Source organism: Eptatretus burgeri, chromosome 9, assembly GCF_056783735.1.
Source record: "Eptatretus burgeri isolate ZD-2024b chromosome 9, Ebu_testis_v1, whole genome shotgun sequence".
Lineage (NCBI taxonomy): Eukaryota > Metazoa > Chordata > Myxini > Myxiniformes > Myxinidae > Eptatretus > Eptatretus burgeri.
This window is the reverse complement of record NC_140969.1, coordinates 96,154,130-96,177,123: the sequence shown is the minus strand read 5'-3', so window position 1 is coordinate 96,177,123 and position 22,994 is coordinate 96,154,130. Positions and strand designations below refer to the sequence as shown.

Here is a 22,994-nt window from a genome sequence, read left to right as displayed (position 1 = left end):
TAAATAATTAATGAATAATAATGGTCTGAGTACTGATCCCTCAGCACAGATGGCAGAGTTTCCAACATGAAGAGAGAGAGGTCGAATGGATGGGATCCATGGCTCAAGGAGGGAAGTGACCGAGGGGTAAGAGGTGGAGAGCCTGTGGTGGGGGGGTTCTACCCCCGCCCCTCCAAATGGTCAGGGAATGTTGTTTTAACCTTAAGTTTGTACATTCTAAAAAATTATTGCATGCAAAATGAAAGCAGAATCATCATCTTAATCTATTGATGTTTTTTTTTTTTAACATTTAACTCCTGAATATGTTTTGGACTTCACATTGTATAACATACTAGGAGTGTTGAGGTGGTGGCAGGGAGGGGGGAGAGGGTACACCACACTGCCTGTGAAAAAAAGTACACAACTACATGAAATTATTTATAAGAAGGATATTATATTTATAAAGTTTCAGAACATGCTGGACATTGAAAGGATATGTAAGGAGTTATTGGCCTCGTGGTGGTTACCTTTTGCCAGCGACCTTTGGTCTCAAAATGGCCTTAAATTACAACATCTGGAAGCTGAAACCATTTCCCCGATTCTGAAGAACCTACATCCAAAATTTGGGGTATCGAGGTGTTACAGTTTGGCCATGAAATAATAACGTACAAATACAGTACTTGAAATTATTTCTGAGATTTATTATCCCATCGGAGCCATTTCCACAACACTATTTCATACACCGTTCCTTGGACTTGTAAATCATAGGATTTTAAAGGAGAAGAGATTTTAGGTTAATTTTATTCACAAGAATTACCAACCCAAACCCGAACCCCACATTCAATCCAAACCCGAATCCCAAGATCATAAATCATTTTTACATTTTATTTTTTAAATTTCAAACAGCTCAACAAATTATTATTATTATTATTATTAACAATTCACTAACAGTACAAGGAGAAAGTCTTTCAACTGAACAAAGCTTTTTTTTTTTTTTTTTTTTTTTCTTCTTTCTTCCAGTTCTGTCTTGAGAACGAAGTTTCAGTTATTTCCAGTTTGAAGAAGTAGAAATAGGACCGGAGATGTATCGCAAACGTCACAATAATCAACAGGTCCTTCCAAGAACTTTCATGATATTCCTGAAAAATAATAAATAAATACATAATTTTTCTCGTATCGAATTAATTCTCTCTCTCTATCGAGTGCAGCCTGTGGCTGCTGGTTGCATCATTGGTTGGGACGCGGCTCTGCCGCTGATGCAGTGTCCCCCTTACCAGTACACTGGTACTCAATTTGCCGACCTCGGAAGGATGACAGGCTGAGGCAACCTCCTGGTGTATTAATTCAGCGGCCAACGGGGCTTGAACTCAGGACCCAAGGACCCCAAGCCGACACCCAAACCACTAAACCTACACCAGGCTATCGAATTAATTAATATATCATTTGTCGAGAGTTGAGTCCACAATATCGATTTGAGTTGTAACTCAACACAAGTAGTAGGGATGGCACTTTATCTGAAGCAAAAGGGAAGGAGAAAAAAAGTTAAAGATAATGTTGGTGTAAATGTGTTTGTGCAGTGAGGAGGTCGTGCACGACGTAAAGTGAGGAGGTCGTGCACGATGTAAAGTGAGGAGGTCATGCAGCGAACACCAAGGGTTCCTGTCCTGCTGATCCATTCATGAATGCCATTGATTGTATGAATCCGGGAGAGACCTCACCTGCTTGATGTATTCATTCAAATTATGAAATTCTCTTCACTCAGAATTATTAATTTCTCGTCATGCTATTTTGAACAAGGAAGCAACAGATTGACAAATACAGAAACAAAAAGGGTCCAAGTGATTGAATAAGGTCGAGGGAGGTTAAAGTTTACCTGTTGTTTTGGAGACGGGTGTTTATTTGAAACATCTTGGATCGGCCATTTGTAAAAGCCTGATGTTCCGTTTTAAATTCTTGGAGAGCTTATACGATGGAGGGACGAGAGATCCAGGGCCAAACATCGCATCTTCCTCTCCAGCGGGCAATACGATAACTTCTTCCTCTGCACACACATCACCAAGAGGAAGTCAAAACCACTCAACAACATTGTTCACTCAACAACATCATAATATCCATCATTGTCATGCCTTCCAAACACAATCCTGGAAATACTGTATTCTCTCCATTGCTTTCTCCATCTCAGTTCAATTTTTATTTTCTTTTGCCTTCAATTTCACATCTTCATTTTCTTCATCACCACCTCACACTGGATTTGCATTAAAGTTTTTCTAACAATTGATTTAATGATCATCCAGGTGTACTTTTACACACTGTATGTCCAAGAGAAAATAACACAAAATACATAAACCTGATAATCTGTTCAGAAACAAGACACCACAATGAAAACAGAGACTTGAGAAACAGAGACCGACTGAGGGTAAAAAAACAGAGACCGACAAGTAGAACAATTCAAGAGGAGAAACAGAAGTCTAAAGCTCATGAAAAGAATTAAACAAATAAAAAAGAAATACAACAAAGAAAACAATGGACTAGAACCATGAGCTGCCCATAATAAGCTCCAAATACAACAGACAGAAGTGGGGACGATAATGAGGCAAACAACAGAAGAAATCAAAATAAAGTTTGAAAAAAAAAAAGCCCAAAAAGGTTCCATGGAGAGCTTGGGAAACAAACACTATGTGACAACCCCCCCAGAAAATCAAAAAATAATTTTTAAAAAAGAACCTAAAATTTTTTGGAAAGAAACATTTGAAGATGACAAAGAACACAACGAAGTAGAATGGACACGACACTTAGAAAATAAAAAGCACCGTCTTCAGGAAATGTACCCAATGATAACACTGGTCAACAACAAATTTGTTGTCTGCATTTTTTAAGCTGATTTAGGACGAATCTGATGCGCTGAATCCAAAACTCACATTAGTTTTGTTCAATCAGGTCAAGTTTTTGAGATATGGCCACATGTCGTTTTTTACATTTTTGTTCACATGTACGCATGTGTGGAGCATTTTAGAAGAAGTTGGTGGGGGTAAAATGTCATGTCAAATAATTGTTTTGATTGGAAATAATTATTTTCATGACAAGAAGTATTCAGGTACGATAGTTCTGGGTGATTATGTCGAAAAGGGATCAGTTTGAAGTCATAAAACCTCAAAATCTTCCAAAAATTGGTGAGGCAAAGCATAAAGTTTGTGGATCAAAACTAAAGTTAATGGGGCAGATTTTGTAATAATGTGATACAAAAAAGTTGTATTTCTTGAAATAACGAACTCTGAAGAATGTACAATACCTACATGCGCCAATTTATGACATGCGCTTCTGCTCAAGCTTGGAGTGCCACAGTACGAACCCAAAGATTGGAGACTGTTCATTGACAGCAGCAAGCGATCACTGAAATGTGTTCTGCTACACAACGGCAACCAGTTTGCCTCTGTACCCATCGCTCACTCGACTACACTGAAGGAGAAGTATGAAGCGGTGAAGTACGTGCTGGAGAAAATTGGTTATGATCAGCATAAGTGGTTTATTTGTGTTGACCTGAAGATGGTGAACTTTTTGTTGGGACAACAGTCTGGCTTCACCAAGTACCCATGTTTTCTGTGCATGTGGGATAGTAGGGACCGTGCTCAGCATTACACGAAGGACTGGCCTGTGCGGGAGGAATTGGTGCCATGCAAAGAAAGGAACGTCATCAACGACCCTCTGGTGGACAGAGACAGAATACTCTTCCCACCGCTGCACATCAAGCTCGGCTTAATCAAGCAGTTCACCAAGGCTCTGGACAAAGATGGTGACTGCTTCACTTACTTGTGCCAGGCTTTTCCAGGATTGACCATGGAGAAGTTGAAAGCTGGCATCTTTGATGGTTCTCAGATCCGTCAGCTCATCAGAGATCCAGAGTTCAAAAACTCAATGAACGAAGTGGAACTGGAAGCGTGGAAGACATTTGTTTTGGTAGTGAAGAACTTTCTTGGCAACAATAAGGCCAGAAACTACGCAGAACTTGTCAACAACATGCTGACTGCTTTCAGAAACCTGGGCTGCAACATGAGCATCAAGATGCACTACCTATTTTCACATATGAACCGGTTTCCTGAGAACCTGGGTTCAATGAGTGACGAGCAGGGGGAGAGATTCCATCAGGACATGAAGGAGATGGAGACCAGGTATCAGGGTCGCTGGGACGCAGTCATGATGGCTGACTACTGTTGGAATCTGAAGAGACCTTCCTGCCGCTGAACATTCCAGGAGTTCGAAGAAACGGAAGTTCAAGCCCTGAAGTTTGAACAGTGGTGACGCAACATGCAATTTACTTGTACTTACCTTTATCAATGCCCACCATTCAGATGACAGTAATCGATGTTTCTATCATGTAATCAATAAATGTTGTTGGCAAAACATTTTTTTTTCTTAAAAACATGTTTAGGATGATATGTGTTGACAAAAATCAGCTGATAATGCCACAAAAATGTAATTGATTTTGTCACAAGATCTGATTTTTTCAAATCAACTTAGCACAAAAACCTGACCTGATGGAGAGAAACGGATGCCATTTCCTGATTCAGCAGTGCCAGAATACCCTAATTCACTTGTAGAAATCTAGACAACATTCAGAAAGTAAAAAATTGTTGACCAGTGTAATTGATGAAGAGGAAATGAGAAAACATCTCGTAAAAGCACCAAACTTCAAATGCCCAGGCTGGATGGGATTCCAACCTTCTGGCTAAAGTAACTACATGCTCTCCACCCTAACTACACTCGGGCATTTAACGAGTTCATCCAAGGGCTGTGAGCATTTCAACATCCCGGTCCCAGACAAATCATGGAAACACAAACCAAATCTGATCCTTGATGATGAAGAAACAATGCTAACGTGTGACAAGATAATCCCGTCAAGTGTGGACACTGCAAACAAAGCACTACATCCAGACATCATGCTCAAACACAAAAAGGAAAAGTCAGCATTGTTGATCAAGGTGTTAGTTCCCAATGACTTTGGACTAACTGCAACAAAAATCAGGAAAACGACCAAATACCCGGATCTGAAAAATGATGTCAAGAGGACTCGGAAATGGAAGAAAGCTGAAATTGTACCAATGACAGTCGGAGCGACAGGAATGATGAGGAAAACTCACTGAGGGTTTAAAACTCATTCTGGGGAATATCACTCCAAACGAGCACAAGGGGAGGCTGTCAGGGGTTCAATTAAGATTTTGAAAGGAGTCCTTGAAACGAGGCTATGAGAACGAAGTTTCACAGTTTGGTTCATGAATCATGATCCTTTACCAAAAAGGAGGAGGACATTTTCAGTTCTGGAAGAACTTCCACCCATCTCCTGAAACCCACAAATGGAGATAACAACCAACTTTTATAGGGTTACATTAACACTCGTGCTAGACTTCCACAAAATGGAAGATTTATCTGGTGCTTGTCCAGATGAGAGTTCAACGAAATTTCTGTTTGTTCTCAACACTTCTGAGGCACAGAGGAAATGGGACACGATGGAGGTGAAGAACATGCAGTTTAGACAAAGTTTGGAATAATTTGTCATGTAAGGTAAGAAACTTGGAAACTTACGTTCAAACCGGGGCAATGTTTTCATCCGAGGTGGTGGAGGAGGGAATGAGCGCCTCTTCTGAGGAGCCTTTGGAAAAACAATAAAAATATGAAAGATTAAATAGATTGATATCTTCATCAGTTTGATAACTTGTTCTGGAAAGAGCACAGAAGGAAATGCACTGATGGAACAGGTAATCAATGAAAAGGTGAATCATGTGATCTGATCCAATCGAGGGATTCAGAGTTCATCTTATTTATCTTGCATCAGATCACAGGAAGAAAGGAAAGGTACAAGTTATTTTCGATACAGTAGGTTGGGACTGGAACTCATGGTATTGGGATTCTCGTGGCTGAGAAGCGGGTGGAGAGGGTGTTGGAGGTTCGATGCAACAGTTATAGTTCTAAAGATGGTGATTGATAAGTATATGTTAACAGTTGTGTCAACATCTGCCCAACAGATAGGAAGAAGTGAGGAGGAGAAGGATGAGTTTTGGGACACACTTGAACATGTTGTTTCAGGGATTAGCGAGAGAGAAGTTGTGATCGGAGGGGATTAGAATGGACGTGTTAGAGCATTGGCAGAAGGATGCGAGGGTGTGCACGGTGGGTCAGGTATCGGAGTTGGAAACACTGAAGATGTAAGAATACTTGAGTTTGGGGATTCTGTCGATATGGTCGTCTACAACACAATATTTAAGAAGAGGCCGAGCAGACTGATCACTTCTGAGTCGGGAGGTATAAGGAGCCCAATAAACTACTTTCTAGTGAGGAGATTAGAGAGGAAGTTGGTAAAGGATGTAAAAACAACAGGTGGAGAAGAATGTATTGTTACGTTTGAGGGGGGGGTATGCATTCAAAGGGTAATTAGGATGTTTAATTAGGGATGCCATGCTGTTCGAGTTCACCAGGATCTCGATGTAATAAGTAGCAATTCAGTGGTGATAAGTTGTCTAGTAAATGTTCATTTCTTCAAGGGGGGGAATGATAATTGTCACGAAATTAGATAGGGACACGGGATAGGGTAAGTGTGTCTGCGTAAACCCCTTTTTGGTATTCTCTGGAGACTGGCCGTGACGTCACAGGACAGTGCAGTGGATGGCTCCGCCCCGTGATCACGATTGGCAGAAGGCGACGGCGGTGGGCCAATCAATCAACGGCTCGATTGGAAGTGACGAGGACAGGAGAATAAAAAAGGTTCTGTTCGGGGTCGAAAAGGAAGAGGAAGAAGATTACAACCAAAAAGATCGTGTTTTTTTGGTGGGGAGGCTGTTGCGCGGGGAGCGTCCTTGTTGTGCTGAGTCGATCGTGTTCTTGATCGTGTCTTCGAGCCTTGCTGAGCCTCGTGCCTCACCTTGGTTGGCTCTGGGGTTCTGCTGACTCGGAGTACGGGGTCGAACGGCGGGCGGACCTGCCTCCCTCTCCTGCTCGCAACTTGGCGCCAGAACTGGTTCCCTGGTGGCTGTGAGCAGACTTGGGCCAAGACCAGGAGGTCGACAGCACCGCGGTTTCTCCTGCCCCCCTGACGAGAGCAAGGCCAGCTCGTCCGACGCCGATTCAGGGACAGTTGCGTCCACACCACGGTCCAGCCTGACCACCAGAAATAGCTACGTTGTGTGTGTGTGTGTGTGTGTGTGTGTGTGTGTGTGTGTGTGTGTGTGTGTGTGTGTGTGTGTGTGTGTGTGTGTGTGTGTGTGTGTGTGTGTGTGTGTACCTGGCGCCTTAGAGGGTTTGAGATTTGTATATTCATTGGAATTGTCTGTGTTTTTCCCCACGCCCGATCCCACACCATCCCGTCGAATCGCCCCGGATCCCTCTTTTTGCCGAGTCTTGTTATTTCTGGTAATAATTAGAAAAACAAATAAACATCATCAACTCAGTGAAAAGTGACTCGTGCCACCTTCCTCGTCCCGTTTGCGGTAGAGCGATTAGAACCGCCATGTTTGGGTTATAAATAAATAAACCGCCTCCATCGTTTTGGCTCATTCTACGTTGGCGGGACTGTTCAAGTCCCGTGGACGTCACATTGGTGTCAGGGTGTTGGATGTTCGAACCCCTCTAAATTATATTTGGTATCGGGAGAACATACCAAGATTAAAATCTCACCACGAATTGGAATCTAAAATTACTACAGAAAAGCGCGCGAGCGCGGGAAAATTTTGGCGGGATTTTTCAAATTTAATTTAATTGGTGGCAAACGGGACTTCTGCACCATGGCGGATGTGCAGATGTTTGAGGAGGAAGGCCACGTGTCTGGCAGCGAGTCGGGGGAAGAGGGGAGAGACGGGGGTAGGGTTGGAACCTCCCCCATTCCGAGCGTGGACCGTGCTTCATTGCCCGTAACGGGGCCGGCAGCGCCGGAAACCGGCACGATGACGATCCAGACAGTGTTGGAACGTTTAATAGGGGACATGACGGCACAGAGGGCAGAAATGACGGCACAAATGGCAAAAATGACGGCACAGGGGGCAGAAATGACATCAATTGGGGGTAATGGGGGTACAGTTGGGTGCACGGATTGATTTAATGAGGGATGAATTGGGGGAAAAGATGGAGAAAATGAAAACTGAGATGCAGGAGTGTGTGGATGTTAAATTGGGAGAAATACAAAGTAAATTCGAGGATAGATTGGAGGAAACAAAGGTAGAAACGGCATCAGCCCACGTGTCCTCAAAGCCTGCTCTTCTGCTCTTGCTCACCCTCTCTCTGTTCTATTCACCCTCTCATTTTCCCAAGGTCATCTGCCATCTGCTTGGAAATCTGCTAACATCACTGCCCTGCATAAAAAAGGTGCAAAAACAGATCCCTGTAACTATAGACCAATCAGCCTTCTCCCAATCATCAGCAAGGTTATGGAATCCATCATCACTTCAGACATGAAATCCTTCCTCTTCTCCAATGGCTTGATTTCCAATCATCAATTTGGTTTCAGACCAGGTCACTCTACCCTAGATATGCTGCTTCTGCTCTCCCATCAATGGATGGAGGTCCTCAATGCCAGACAGGAAATCCGAGCCGTATCCCTGGACATATCACGTGCTTTTGACACAGTCTGGCACCCTGCCCTACTCACCAAACTCTCTTCCCATGGTATTCAAGGCCATCTCCACTCATGGCTCGCAGACTTCCTCTCCTGTCGCAGTCAACGTGTGGCCCTAAATGGAGTTCTTTCATCCCCTCTTCCTGTGCAGGCTGGAGTTCCTCAAGGTAGCGTTCTGGGCCCTGTTCTTTTTCTGGTTTTCATCAATGATCTCTCGGACTCTCTGGAAAATCCTCTATTTCTCTTTGCCGACGACTCCACCCTCTGCCGTACCATCTATCATCCCTCAGACCGGCAAGCAGCAGCTTCTTCGCTCACTGCAGATCTGGATAAAATAACAAACTGGTCCAACACGTGGAACATGTCTTTCAATCCAGACAAATCTCACACTCTCACTATGTCTCTTCGAAAGGACCGTTTACAAAACCCCCCCATCCACTTTCTCAACAATCCTCTGGAAGAAGTCTTTTCTTTCAAGCTTCTGGGTCTCACTATCTGCCATGACCTTTCCTGGGAAAGTCACATTTCCAACCTTGCCTCAAAAGCCAGTCGCCGACTGGGAATCCTCCGTCGTGCAAAGTCCTTCCTCGGCCCTCTTGAGCTCCTGACCACTTACAAAGCTTTTGTCCGTAGCCTGATGGAGTACTGCTCTCCCCCCTGGGCTGGTGCTCCTGCCTCCCACCTTTCTCGACTTCACGCTGTCGAAACCAGGGCTTTTAAGATCATTGGCATCTCCCGCAATGAAGCTGAGTCTTTGGGCCTCTCACTCAATCACCGCAGGTTGGTCGGTGGTCTTTCTGTCTTATACCGACTCCTCTCCAGCCTTGCCCCCCTGCTCTCTCTGCGATTTGTCCCAACCACATTTCCACAGGGCGCTCAAGGTCCGCCAACAACCCCCTTCTGGTAAAACTACCAAAATCACGAATCACTGCTCATCTTCACTCTTTCATTCCTCTTTTTTCCCGCCTTTGGAATAAACTTCCTCACTCTATTCTTTCCCATTATTCCCTCCAGGCTTTCAAAACAGCTGTTCACCACCACCTCTTATCTTCCCCCATCCAAATCCTCGATCTTTTCTACCCCCGATAATCCACCCAAGCCCACTTCCTTCAATTCTCCTGCTTTCCTTCCTGAAAGTCCCTTTAATGTCCATCTTCCCCTCGCCATGTTCCCCGTCCCATCCCCATCCTTCCGGTCACCTGTGTCTGTTCCCCAATGTTTTGTCCCTTCCACTCCCGCCCCTCTTGTCTCATGCCTCCTTGCTGTGAGTTGTGTGTTAGCTCTCATACGAGCCTCGACCAAGGTATACAAAAAAAAAAAAAAAAAAAAATTACATTGGAGGGGGAAAATATACGGAAAAATTGGTAGATAAAATTGATGCAACGAACATTCGAGTTGATAAAGTGGATGAAAGCCTGGAACGTCATCGTGCCTGTGTGGATGCTCGTATGCAGCTGCAAGTTGAAGAGTGGGGAGAGCTGAGGAAGCAAGGGATGAATTTGGCGGAGGAGGTAAAAGGATTGGAGGCTCGTTTGGACGAACAAGATAAAATTATGAGCCAAGATGAAGTCTTGGATAAAGGCCTGGTAGAGCCGTCTTTTGCAAGTAGAGTGTCCGGGTTGGTTGAGGAGCAGCTACAAACTCGCGACGGAGCCTTGGAGGAGGTTGTGCGGGCCCAGAAGATCCTGCGGGAAGAGGTGAATCGGTCCATTCAACGTTTGGAACAGGAGGCAAAATTGACCCATGAGACCCTCACCACAAAACATCTTTGGCCACAGCGGGCTCCGAAATTGGATACGCAGCCACAAGGGTGTTTGATCCCTGGGCTGGATTCGGACAAGGGAGAAACTGAGAAGCGGGCCACCGTAAAAGTGATCCCCCTGGTAAATTTTGACGGGTCAGGGAGCGTTGAAGCTTTTCTGACGCAATTTGAGTGCATTTCCCGACTAAACGGGTGGAATGAGCAGGAACGTACAGGGAATTTGGTGGCAACGTTGCGGGGACCAGCCGCAGACGTGTTAAACGTGATCGCGGAGGGGATGTTGACCAGCTCCCACATTTGTGAGGCGCTGAGCCGTCGGTTTGGGTTCGCGGCAAACTGTGATCTGGTGCGGGCTCAGCTCCAGCACCGCAGATTAAAGCTGGGTGAGACAGTGCAGGAGCTGGCACAGGACATTTACCAATCAGTCAGGATCGCGTATCGGGACCTTACAGTGGAGGCATGGGACAGACTGGCACTAGAGAAATTTTTAGCTGCTCTTCCGGACCCTGAGGTCCGAGCGCTAGTGGAGCTACAGGATCCACCCACCGTTCACCGAGCGGCTGAGTGCGCAGCCAGGCTGGCCTCATGGAGGCGGCCGGGTCGGGTGCCCGAGAGGCCATCGGTGATGGTCCGACAGGCGGAGATCCAGGATCAAGGAGAGGGGCTGGGAGAAATTGGCATTACCCAAATGTTTCAGGAAATTTGCCAGAAACTGTCAAGTTTGATAAGGGGTAATTCGGTAGTTGGTGCGCCAAAGCGGCGGGGTCCAGCCCAGCCAATAGAGCAATTCAATTATGGCCGAGGGGGTCCGGAACCGGAAGAGACATTTCATCGATACTTACGGGGGCCTTTTATGGGGAGTTGTTTCCCGGTGCGGGCGAAGAGGACACATGCAACGATATTGCCGGTACCCGGCGATGGAGGGACTCTCCAATAGACGATTTGTCTCCAATAGACTCCAATAGACGGTCCAGCCTGACCACCAGAAATAGCTACGGTGTGTGTGTGTGTGTGTGTGTGTGTGTGTGTGTGTGTGTGTGTGTGTGTGTGTGTGTGTGTGTGTGTGTGTGTGTGTGTGTGTGTGTGTGTATTTGGCGCCTTAGAGGGATTGAGAACTGTATATTCATTGGAATTGTCTGTGTTTTTCCCCACGCCCGATCCCACACCATCCCGTCGAATCGCCCCGGATCCCTCTTCTTGCCGAGTCTTGTTATTTCTGGTAATAATTAGAAAAACAAATAAACATCATCAACTCAGTGAAAAGTGACTCGTGCCACCTTCCTCGTCCCGTTTGCGGTAGAGCGATTAGAACCGCCATGTTTGGGTTATAAATAAATAAACCGCCTCCATCGTTTCGGCTCATTCTACGTTGGCGGGACTGTTCAAGTCCCGTGGACGTCACAGTATTTTTCAACAACAGCTGCGAGTGTGTTCATGTAAAGTTAAGTTGGAGCAGGTAAAAGAGGAAACCTTACGTCCCAAGGAGAAGAGTATGGAAACTAAGAGATCAGAATGTAAATTAACATTTCTATTATATGGGCAACTTCTGGAAATGAATCTTGGAAACCCGATGGCAAGAGAGGATGGAGAGAGTTGATGGAATGACAAAAAACATGGGTTGATGAATGCTACTGAAAAGACATGAGGATTCATGGTGGTGGAATAATGAGGTGGATGTGGTGATTCAAGAAAAAAAGAAAACTGTTTAGGGTTTGGAAAAAGGGAGGGGAGAAGGAGGAATACTTAAAGGCTAAACATAGGGGCAAGAAGGGAAGTTTACAAGACTAAAAAATGAGTACAGGATTCGCTTTCAGATGTGATAAATAATACAGATAGTGGAGGGAGATGTATAGGATAGCAAAGCAAAAGATCAGTTTAAAATAAGGATCTCATAGGAGAACAATGTGTGAAGGATGACATGAGAAATGTACTGGTTGACCATGGGGAGATGAGAAATGTGTGGATGAGTTACCATGAGCACCTGATAAATGAATTGTTCCCTTGGAACAAGGATATTCTGGAGGCAGTCGAGCCGGTGCAGGGCCCACCACCTGAGATGAAGAATGAATGAGTGAAGAAAGCCATCGATGAAATGAAGAATGGTGAAGCAGCGAGCAGCACTGGTATTGTCGCAGAGACGCTGAAGGCATCTGGTGATATTGGAGTGAATTTCATCACGAAATGCAATTATAAGGGAGACATCTGTCCCATATGACTGGTTGAAGAGTGTCATGGTGGATATTTATAAAGAGAAGGGCGATTCCTTAGTTCAGAGCAACAATAGGGGTCCAATCCTGCTGGACCATGGAGTGAAAGTGGGAGAGAGAGAGTCATGGATAAATTAATAAGACAGAGCGTTAATATCCGTGAAATGCAATTTGGTTTCATGCCAGGAAGGGGCACGATAGAGGAAATTTATATAGTTAGGAAATTACAGGAAAATATCTGGGGAAGAATAAACAACTGCACTTTATATTTGTGGAATTGGAGAAGGTGTTCGAATTTGTGCGTCAGGAAGCGGTGCAATGGTGGATGAGAGAGTTACATGTGGAGGATTGGTGGTTAGGGTCGTCATGGCAATGTATGATGGCCCAGAAACCTCTGTGGGGGTAAATGGAGTGCAGAGTGAAGATGTTAAAGTGAAAGTGTGTTCATCAGGGGTCAGTCTTGAGCCCACTCTTGTTCATCATGGTTCGTGAGGCTTTATCACAGGAATTTAGAGGAGGCTCACCTTGGGAACTCCTGTATGTATACTGATGACCGAGTGCTGATGGCCGACTGTGTGGAAGAGGTAATGGGTAAATATGCAGGATGGAAGGAGGGTATGTAAGCCAGAGAACTGAAGGTGAATAAAGGGAAAACGAAAGTACTGAAGAGTGGTGTGGGAGAAGGAAGTGTGGAAAAAGAGGGACGTGGCTTTGTGCTGTCTGCAGAAAAGGTGGAGGTAGCAATTCAATATTGTGTGAATCCTGAAACTGCTGGGCGCACAAGAGGTGTCGCGGCATCAGGGGTGGACCGCAGGTGGCACCTGACTTTAAATGTGCTGTTTGCACAGTGAGAGTGGAAAGGTTTGTTTGTGGGTAAATATCTCTGGAATATGTTGATAAATTGTGCTTCCTTGGTGAGATGATTAGTGCAGGTGGTGGTGTGGAGGCAGCAGTGAATGTAAGAATTAGAGGTGGCTTGAGGAAGTTTAGGGAGTTGTTACCCACGATTGACATCACAAGGGACCTCTCTCCGATTAAAGGGAAAACTTCATCCAGCTTGTGTTAGAAACGTGATGTTGTTTGGGAGCGAAACATGGGTGATCAAAAAGGAGGATGAACGGAGGTGTGAACAAAATGAAATGAGATTGGGGAGGTGGATGTGTCATGTGACACTGAAGGATAGGAAACCAAATGTGGAATGAAGAGATAGGTTAGGTATGGAAAGCATTAGTGAGGTTATGTGTAGGGGTAAGTTGAGATGGTTCAGACATGTGGAAAGGATGTGGGTGGGTAGTTGTGTGAGGAGGTGTATAAATATGAATGTGTAGGAAGGAGAGCTCGAGGCCATCCGTTTCTAACATGGGATGTGTCGCTTAAAGATGATCTGAGAATGAAAGGCCGAACAAGAGGGCGAGCAAGGGATCGTGCAGCCTGGAAAGCAGCAATTAGGTGAACCACGGCTCACACAGGTCAGTATGGAAAATGATGATGATGATGTTAGTGATGATGATGACCTTGCCAATCAGTTACCTTTCCACCAAAATTATGATTACAATTATCTCCACAATTAAGGATATTACCATTATTATTATTATTATTAGAAGTGTGAACAGCAACGTCTGTAAAATATGAAATGACAAAATTTCGTTCAAATTCAGATGTTCATGTTGTGGTTGTCGGTGTTTGCACCAAGTGTGTCCCCCACCTGGCCCAAAGTATTGAAGAGTGCTTACCTGCTGAAGGTCCTGCATATGGTGTGCTCCCTCAACACCGTGCTGCTGCTGCTGTTGCAGCTCGTCGTCCTGGTGAGACTTCCCTTCCTGGTGCTTTTCTTCCACCGTTTGTTTTTCCTTTTCCATTCGCTCTCCTTTTGTTTTTCCCTGCACTTCATCGTGAACAAGGTTTATGGTCTTTTCACTTTGTTCTCTCTTCCCAACACATTCTTCTCTCTCCACTGCACATCGTTTTCTCTTGCTCTGATTTCTCGTTCTTTTTCCAACACAATTATCTCTTTTCCTTTCAACTCCTCACATTGCTCTCGTTGTTTGAGCAATCCTTGACGAGTACGTTCCTTGAATTTCTGTAAATTGTTCTCTCGATGTGCAAGCTCTGTCCCTTTTTCGTGGATACGAAGCTGCCTTTCCTTGATTTCATCATCTTTGGTTCTGATGAGAGTTTCAATCTCCTGTTGCTCCAGCTCCTGCTCCTCACTTCTCTGGTTCTCTTGCTCCATTTGCTGCACAATTCGCATCCTCTTTTTAATGTCTTCCTCTTGTTTTTGTACAAAATGCATTCTTTCTCTCCATTGTGTGTTTGCACGCTTTTCCCAAATCCATAACTGGAATTCTTCTTCCTGAAGATACTCTTTCCGGTTTTCATGTCCTCGCTCCTCGTTATTTCTTATCCTTAACTCCGCTTGTATTTTCCTCTCCTGTTGATTTCTTTTCCATTTCTCCAATTCCTTTTTCTCTTTCTCCTGTTCTTCCTCTCGTTTCTTCCGTTCTCCTTCCTCCTTTTTCCATAATCCTTTTTTCAATTTGAGTTGCACGTCCTTTCCCTTCAGTTCATGTTCTTTTTCCTTCACCAACTTCTCTCTTCGTATCAGATCCAGTTCAGTTTGGACCAACACGTCCTCTCTTTCCTTCAGTTGTTTTGCTGTCACATCCATTTCTCCTTTAACCTCCTCAAGTTCCTCCACGTTGTTGTGTCCACTTTCCTGGACCTCCACCACCAATGGCAGCTCTGGACCTCCAGGGAATCCTTGTAATCCTTGTTTTGGTTTGTTTTTGTTGCCACATTTTAAACTGCAAGATAAAAACAAAGATTCTCAGTTCAAGTTAAAATTAAGTTCTTCATCACATGTAAACTATTGAATACATGGTTTTATAAAACATAAACACACATGTTCCATGAGTGTTGCAATGCCAGAGGATACGTCATATGGAGCCTGCAGATGTAACTTAAACAAGGTTCAAAGGATGGGTGTGGAACGATGAACCCAAAACATAAAACAAGAAGATATTTATCATCATCATCATCATCAGATCCCAGTAACCACCTTTTCCCCCATTTTATGTGGTTTCTTGACTGATGGAATATCTCTATTCACATCTTCCTTCTTCAAACCCAATCTTTCTCATGTCGTTCATACATTCCTGACAAGTTTTCCATTTCCCTCAAAACTTACAATCCCCTTAATTTTTTCATCATCTCTCCTGGCTCCGTGACTGGACGATCTAAACCTTCTCTATCCTGAAAATCTTATCACATTCCCAAGATCTACACTCCGCCATTTATTGTTCATTGAAATACCAAACATCCATCTTCACACCCTCATGTCGTCTGATCCATCTATTCTTATTTAACCTTCCATCCCCTCGGCCCAAGTTTTACTTCCATCCACGAGGCAGGGCTCCACATTAACCTTTTCTTTTTGGGTTCCCTTCCAGGAGAAAATTAAACCAATAGGGACAATACCCCAGGGTGCTGACCTGGAAGAATAATGCTACTGAGGAGGAAGTAAACATGGGACAGAATCAGCACAAAGTACCGATGAACCAATGGTGCGGGCCCAAGTTTTATTGTGGAATCGACTTTGGTACATCACGGGTGATGAAGGTTGTGGTCAAGTTTCATCGAAATCCTGTGTCTGGTTTCTGAGTCGAGGTTACAAGTGTTTATGGACAGACAGACAGACGGACGATTTGCCATTCCATAAGCTCCCCGGAATGACGTTCCAGGTGCGATAAACGTCAGAGTAACAAAATACAAAAACAATAAAAATAAAAACTTTTCTACCTCTGCCACCAGAGGTGAAGGAAGTTATGTTTTCACCTCTTTATGTTGGGTAGTCGATCAAGTCGAAAAAAAAAATTTTTGCAAAAAATTTTTTTTGAAATTTGTTCTATCCTTATTATCAGTATTTCCGTCGATATGTTTGTCTGTCTGTCTGTCCCTCTGTTCGGTCCAGTGCTCCGTTAATACAATGGCGATTTCGATGAAACTTGGTTGGAAGGTTCATACCATGACCAAGTTGTGTGCAAATGAGAACCGTTGCTATGGAGACCACCGTTGCCAAGCAACAGGACTTTGAAATTTCAGAAAAATCATAAAAAAAATTATTTTTTCAAAAATCGGGCCACGAGCGACTGTGGGCAGTACATTCAGCCATATTTTCAAAAATTTCTGGCCGGATCCTAGGAAAACTGTCGGAGAAGAGAGACTGAATGAACCCTGGTCAAAAACAATAAAAAAAACGAAGTTCGTTATATCTCAGAGACTATGAGTCAGATATACATGAAACTGGTATGGTAGGTTCATGGTATGTCCTAGTTATGTGTGAGAAAGAACCGTTGCTATGGACCCCTCCGTTGCCTAGCAACAGCTGACTCCCCATGTCCGCCGACTGGCTTGTCTGTTTACGTGTTTGTTTGATTGTGTGCAGGATATCTCAAAACGTTGTGGACGGATCCGGATGGAGTTTTGTCGACAGGTTCGGTGTGTGACAAGAACGAACCGATTCGATTTTGGTGAAGATCCGGATACGATAATTATTTAATTTTCAGTGATTCTTCACCATTGAGAGAGAGGACCAAAAATGATGGAGCTCTGACACATCTTCACACACGCACCTGATATCCTCACATCTCCCAGCGCACACACCTCTAACTTCCACTTTTGTGGAACATCAACCCGAGTCCACAACAGTTCTTTTCAGAGCTCGCACAACACACCACCACACCACACTGCACCTCCCACGCAAGCCATGCGGGTCCCATCAGGGTGATGCCGAGGTCGACACCACACCCCACAAACTTCTCTTCCCCCTATCTGTGAACCTTCTTTGTCGAATTTCCCAGAAGTCTGAGGTGCGTTTGTCCATGTTTAGTGTCAAGGTCGAAGGAGATTTGAGTGCCTGGAGTTAAGATCTTCTCTTGTGCGACACTGAATCCTTGTAAACACATCTTTAAATTAAACAAGACCTGTGATTTCCAACCTGCTCGGGTCTCTTTCTCCATTGGTTCTATGTTTTATGTAATTAGAGATGAGATTCACCCCACTGGTTAGCGACGGGAGATGGAAGCCATCGTTTCCACTCGGCCATCGTAAACGATAAAGAGTGGAAACGTTGAGAGCACAGGCCTTACCTGGGGAAACCAAATCACCGGGGTGGTGATGCGGGATTTGGACATAAAGACCCTCTCAGAATTAGTAATTTCACATAGCACCTGTGGTTGCTTAGCAACCTGTCGTGGAGTTACCTGTGCTTGTGGGCTTCAGGGTCAAGGGCCGGGAAGCGGATCCGAGAGAGGCCGCTCCTGACCCGGCTGACGAACCCGCAACAATATTATTAATATTTCCCTGCAAGTTAACTTTCAGGAAAGTTTCATTCCACTGTTATTAAATTAAGTTTAATAATTTAACACAATTCAATAACCCACTAAATATTTGTTGATGCCTTCAGATAGTATCCTTCATTTTCACTCGTGTTGTCCACGGAATACCCCCAAAAGCTAATTTGCATCTTTTGAATAAATAAACAAACTTAACTCGAAAATTGTGCAAAACCAAAACGAGACAATATGTGATGGGCATAACTAGTTTGGATGGGCATTATGAGTATGCCTGGTGTTGGCTTTATGGTTAGGGTGGTGGGCTTGGGATCGAAGAATCCTGAGTTCAAATCCCGCTTGACTGTTGAATTAATACCAGGTGGGGTTTACTCTGCTGTCATCCTTTCGAGGTTGGACAAATGAGTGTGCCAGCTTTCTGGTATACCGTGTCGGAGTGGAGACCCGTTCACGATTGTACCCAATGGCCCAGGAAACTGCGAAGGCAAAACCAACGCTCTGCACAGGGTATGGTCCCAATGGATGGATAACTCGTGTGTTTGGGTATTACTATCCCTGACTGTTGTCAGCCTTGTCAAGGTGATAAAATATTCTCAATCCAAAACCACCAACATTTATCATAAGAATGTTTGATATTTTGGAAATAGCTCAGAGGTGATCAAATTGTGAATCGGAATCAACCGACCGTTTTCACATCTTGGTTCATGTGTGTTCAAGTTCGCTGCATCTTCCCACAGACCACGTGTGAGTAGTGCAGTTGAGAACAAGACATCTGTGATCACAAAGCGATCGCTGAGGGTGAGCGTCCCCCGACTGGGCATCCAAAACCAGATCCCTTGTGAAGTTTGGGTTCCTGTCGCTATCATCAGGTGCTGCAGGTACCCACTCATGCCGAGCCCTGTACTCGAGCCTGCCTTATACAGGTTAATTAGGGCTTCAAGCATGGCTGAAGCTCCATTGAAATCGTTGGTATTATTATTAAAGGTGTTTTTATGTTCTACTGACCGATTTTGTGGCGGATCTGGAGGGAAAACTGTTCGATGAAATTGAACGAAACTTAACAGGATAATTACTCACCACCTGAAGTTTATACTATGAAATATTTAATGACGTAGGTCACGTGGTATGGCGGCCATATTGGATTTTATCCAAAACCTAAAAACATCTTCTTCTCCAGAAGGGATAACACGACAGCCTCAAACTTTTGCACACTCTTGCATTGTTCCATGCTAATGTCAATTTGTTAATTTGGTCGAAATCGTTACATAATTTATATGATTTTAAATGATGCCGATTCGCCTCATTAAATATGCAAAATATGCAAATGAGACTTGAAAAAATTTAATGACAGATTTGGATAGCACATAAACAGGGGACTCCCAATATATTTATACTATGTCTGTATTTGACCCCAGTGAGCCCCCAGCGCCCCCCAAAGTTGAAAATCACCCATTTTTGAAATGTTGAATGAAAACAATGCTTTGATGAAATTCAATGAAACTTATCCATTTAATAATTCTCCACCTGAAGTTTATACTTTGAAAATTTTGATGACGTCGGTCACGTGGTCTGGCGGCCATATTGGATTTTCTCCAAAACCTAAAAACATCTTCTTCTCCAGAAGGGATAACCCGACAGCCTCAAGCTTTTGCACACATGTCCAATATTTCATGGTAATGTTAAGTTGTTAATTTGGTCGAAATCGTTACATAATTTATATGATTAAAACGATGCCGATTCGCCTCATTAAATATGCCAAATATGCAAATGAGAGTTGAAAAAATTTAATGACAGATTCTGATAGGCCTTGAAGAGAGGACTCCAAATATGTTTACACCATGTCTGTATTTTACCCCAGTGAGGCCCCAGAGCCCCCCAAAGTTGAAAATCACCCATTTTTGACATGTCGTAAAATGAAAACCAAAGAAGACAGACAAAAAGTGACCACAAATTCTGGAAGATATTTTCACGTTCTACAAGTTCGCCATTTACATTAATATGCAAATGTGGAGTTATTGGACTTTTTTGGGGACTTGAAAATTTGTCCAGCCTCGATTTGTCCAATGTGAAGTTTCTTTCTCTATCATGTATTGCTCTGGGCTTTTCAATCCTTCATCGAGATAACATGAGGGACCCCGTAGCTGGACCCCATTGCAGACTTGAACTAACTTTCTAACTCGGAAAACCCACATCATGTGACAGGGTGATGGTGTTGAAATTTGTTAAAATGGAGGCACGCCTTGAAGCCCGGGATTACTGGTTTACCAGTGTTAATTACACTTGTTCTCCCTCCCCTTGGTACGTACAGTACTTGTTCGTTGTGATACCTCTTAACTCTACATTTATTACAAGATAATTTTATCCTCGTCCTTACAGACATTTCTGCTCCTCCGTTGACGTCCAACATTTCTCCCAAATCAAGCACATTTTTCACCGTTTCATTTCCACTCCAAATCCCACATCTTCCTGCATCACCCTGTGTCATTCCTTCAAACATTCCTTGTATTTAAACCGACCAGGTTCCTCATTCAAACTTCCCTTCACTCCACCACATTTACTGTGGCACGACCTTTCACAAACACAGCACTGGATCGAGTTCACCCCCAACACCTGTCATTCAGAGCACGTGACCACGAATCATAAACTTGGTCTTGGCTCTTAGAATCAGGGTAAATACTTATACTGAGGAACAACAACAAGGAGACTACTTTGTGAAGACAAAAAAGGATGGATGATGAAGAAGAAGAAGAAAACCCAGTCTGATCCCCTTTGAAATTCTCAAACCTCGGGGTGAGTGGTTAACGTGGTGAGTGGTTAACGTTAACCAGATAATAAACTAAGAGAATAGTTACTAATTAAACATTTATTTTTTATACCCCAAAAACACATCCCACAGAGGATGTATGGAGGACAATGACCCAAGGGATGATTCCGATGAAACGTAGAATAATATATTTCATGTTTCCATGACAGGTGTGACCCGTGACTGGATGTCACCTTCCAAGAGAGTATGCTCCATGTTGTGGCACCCCCTGCTGTCACTGGACCAGATATTCCTCTGTTATAATTGATTATTTGTAGGAATTCAATGTAAACTCGTTTCATATCTCTGAGCTATCTTGTCCCCGTGGATGAAGGTTTCTAATAGTGATGAAAAGTCACTCGTGTTCCTCACCAGTGAATGCAGTGCTTCTTCCTGACAATCTTCTTCCTGACAATCTTCTTCCTGACAATCTTCTTCCTGACAATCTTCTTCCTGACAATCTTCTTCCTGACAATCTTCTTCCTGACAATCTTCTTCCTGACAATCTTCTTCCTGACAATCTTCTTCCTGACAATCTTCTTCCTGACAATCTTCTTCCTGACAATCTTCTTCCTGACAATCTTCTTCCTGACAATCTTCTTCCTGACAATCTTCTTCCTGAACCAACGTGATGGTTCCCATGCAATGACTCCGATGAACAATAACAAGGCTGTCACGACGAAGAGGACATCACGAACTGTGTCCATCACTCCCTGATCCCCGGGATCATTCTGGAAAATCTGTGGACGTGGACAAGGACAGGGACGGGAGAAATGTTTATTACATTTAAAATAAAAACGTTAAACAAACAGTTTTGTGATTGAAAATAAGATTCCATTTTCTCACAAATGTTCATGAAGAAGTTCAGGTTTAAATGATGTTTTAATAATAAAAAGGGGGTTCAGACCCCACTTTGAGAGGCATTTTCCAGGTGTTCATTTCCAGTCCATGAACAACGTGTGCGATGTGTGGTACAAGTTACATGAACGTGTTTTGTGAAGATCGACACGAACATGAAGGAGATTTTTATCTTTAACAGAGAAACTCAAACTACGTGTGGTGGGGAAAGTTCACCTGGAGTATCGAACCAAAGGTGAACTCACAACAAAGAGAGATTGAACAACTACAAGGAGAAACCAGGAAACAGATATTAGATTTAAACTGGGTACCAACACACAATGGCCTTCTCCTTTTTGGAGGCTATTCCTGGAATCTCTATTTTCTACAAGAATGGGCCGGCAGGACAGCCAACTTGATTTGTGTTCTGAAAGGATGGGATGAAAAGCTGACCGCTCCATGATGAAGCACTACCTTGACAGGGTGCTCACGGCTGACAGATTATGGTCGAATCCGATTACATTGTGAATCAAACTCTGATGAGTGAAAACAAAATGTCCCTCACATCGACCCTGGAAGAACATTAAATATTTCCTGTTTAACCACCTGAACAAATCCCATCTCGTGCCCTTTTACCCGTCCTTTTCTTGACCACGTGATCTCTTACGATCTCCACTCACCTCCTGGGGTGGTCGGGATGCTGCATCACCGAGGACGAGCAAGACCACGATGAGAAACAACATCTCCGGTTCACAGTAACCCACGAACTGACGAGCTGGGGGTTCAATGCTCTGTGATGCATTTGTTTGTGACATCACAGTGAACCGGGACCACGCCCCCTACTTCCATCTTCTTTTTCATTGGTCTGTTAGAATTCCCATTGTTAATTGTCACCAATAACAACCAAAGCTAAACTTTGACCACGCCCACTATTTTACATCACTTATTGGATCTTAAATTTTAAAAATCTTTCCAGGGAATCTCTCAAGTTCAGAAAAGTTCAACAAAGTTTAAATTTAACAATCAAGGGGAATTACTGTGAGCTTATCAATACGGCAGGAAATACAATTTAAATTCGACTTAACCACCACCACCACCACTCGTACTTGCAATGACAATCACTCCGATAACCAAAGATCACTCTCGCAAGCATTCCCTCGATCCCTCACATCACACCCCACACACCCCACTGATGGAAGGTTATATTCAGTGGAAGAAAGTAGTTTTAATAAACCGTTTTATATTTGAATCACACCTGCTGAATCCACTCACACCTTTACAATGGAATCCAATTCCCTCTCGAATCAAGAACAAGAGAAATGTGTACCTGGAATACACTATCTGTTCACTCTCCCATCAGAGGACAAAAATGTGTTTCACAATCTTCCAACAACACAACTCTGATCGTGTTACCTGTGAACCTCACCTGAGGACGAGTTATCATTTACAATCTCCACTT

General features: G+C 43.7%; 1 protein-coding gene across 1 annotated transcript; it reads right to left on the bottom strand.

The window, feature by feature from the left end:
• Positions 1-389: 389 nt before the first annotated feature.
• LOC147020690 (uncharacterized) lies at positions 390-21,165 on the bottom strand. The gene is made up of 4 exons (XM_085896233.1): positions 21,071-21,165; positions 14,278-15,348; positions 5,557-5,623; positions 390-2,020 (listed from the first exon to the last, which is right to left on the bottom strand). The coding sequence occupies exon 2, from the start codon at positions 15,210-15,212 to the stop codon at positions 14,448-14,450; it is 765 nt and encodes a 254-aa protein (XP_085752359.1). The 5' UTR covers positions 15,213-15,348; positions 21,071-21,165; the 3' UTR covers positions 390-2,020; positions 5,557-5,623; positions 14,278-14,447.
• Between the last annotated feature and the right edge of the window lie 1,829 nt (positions 21,166-22,994).

What these genes read in the sequence shown, in the direction of transcription:
- LOC147020690 (XM_085896233.1), bottom strand. Translation starts at nt 15,212, where the DNA reads ATGGATGTGACAGCAAAACAACTGAAGGAAAGAGAGGACGTGTTGGTC.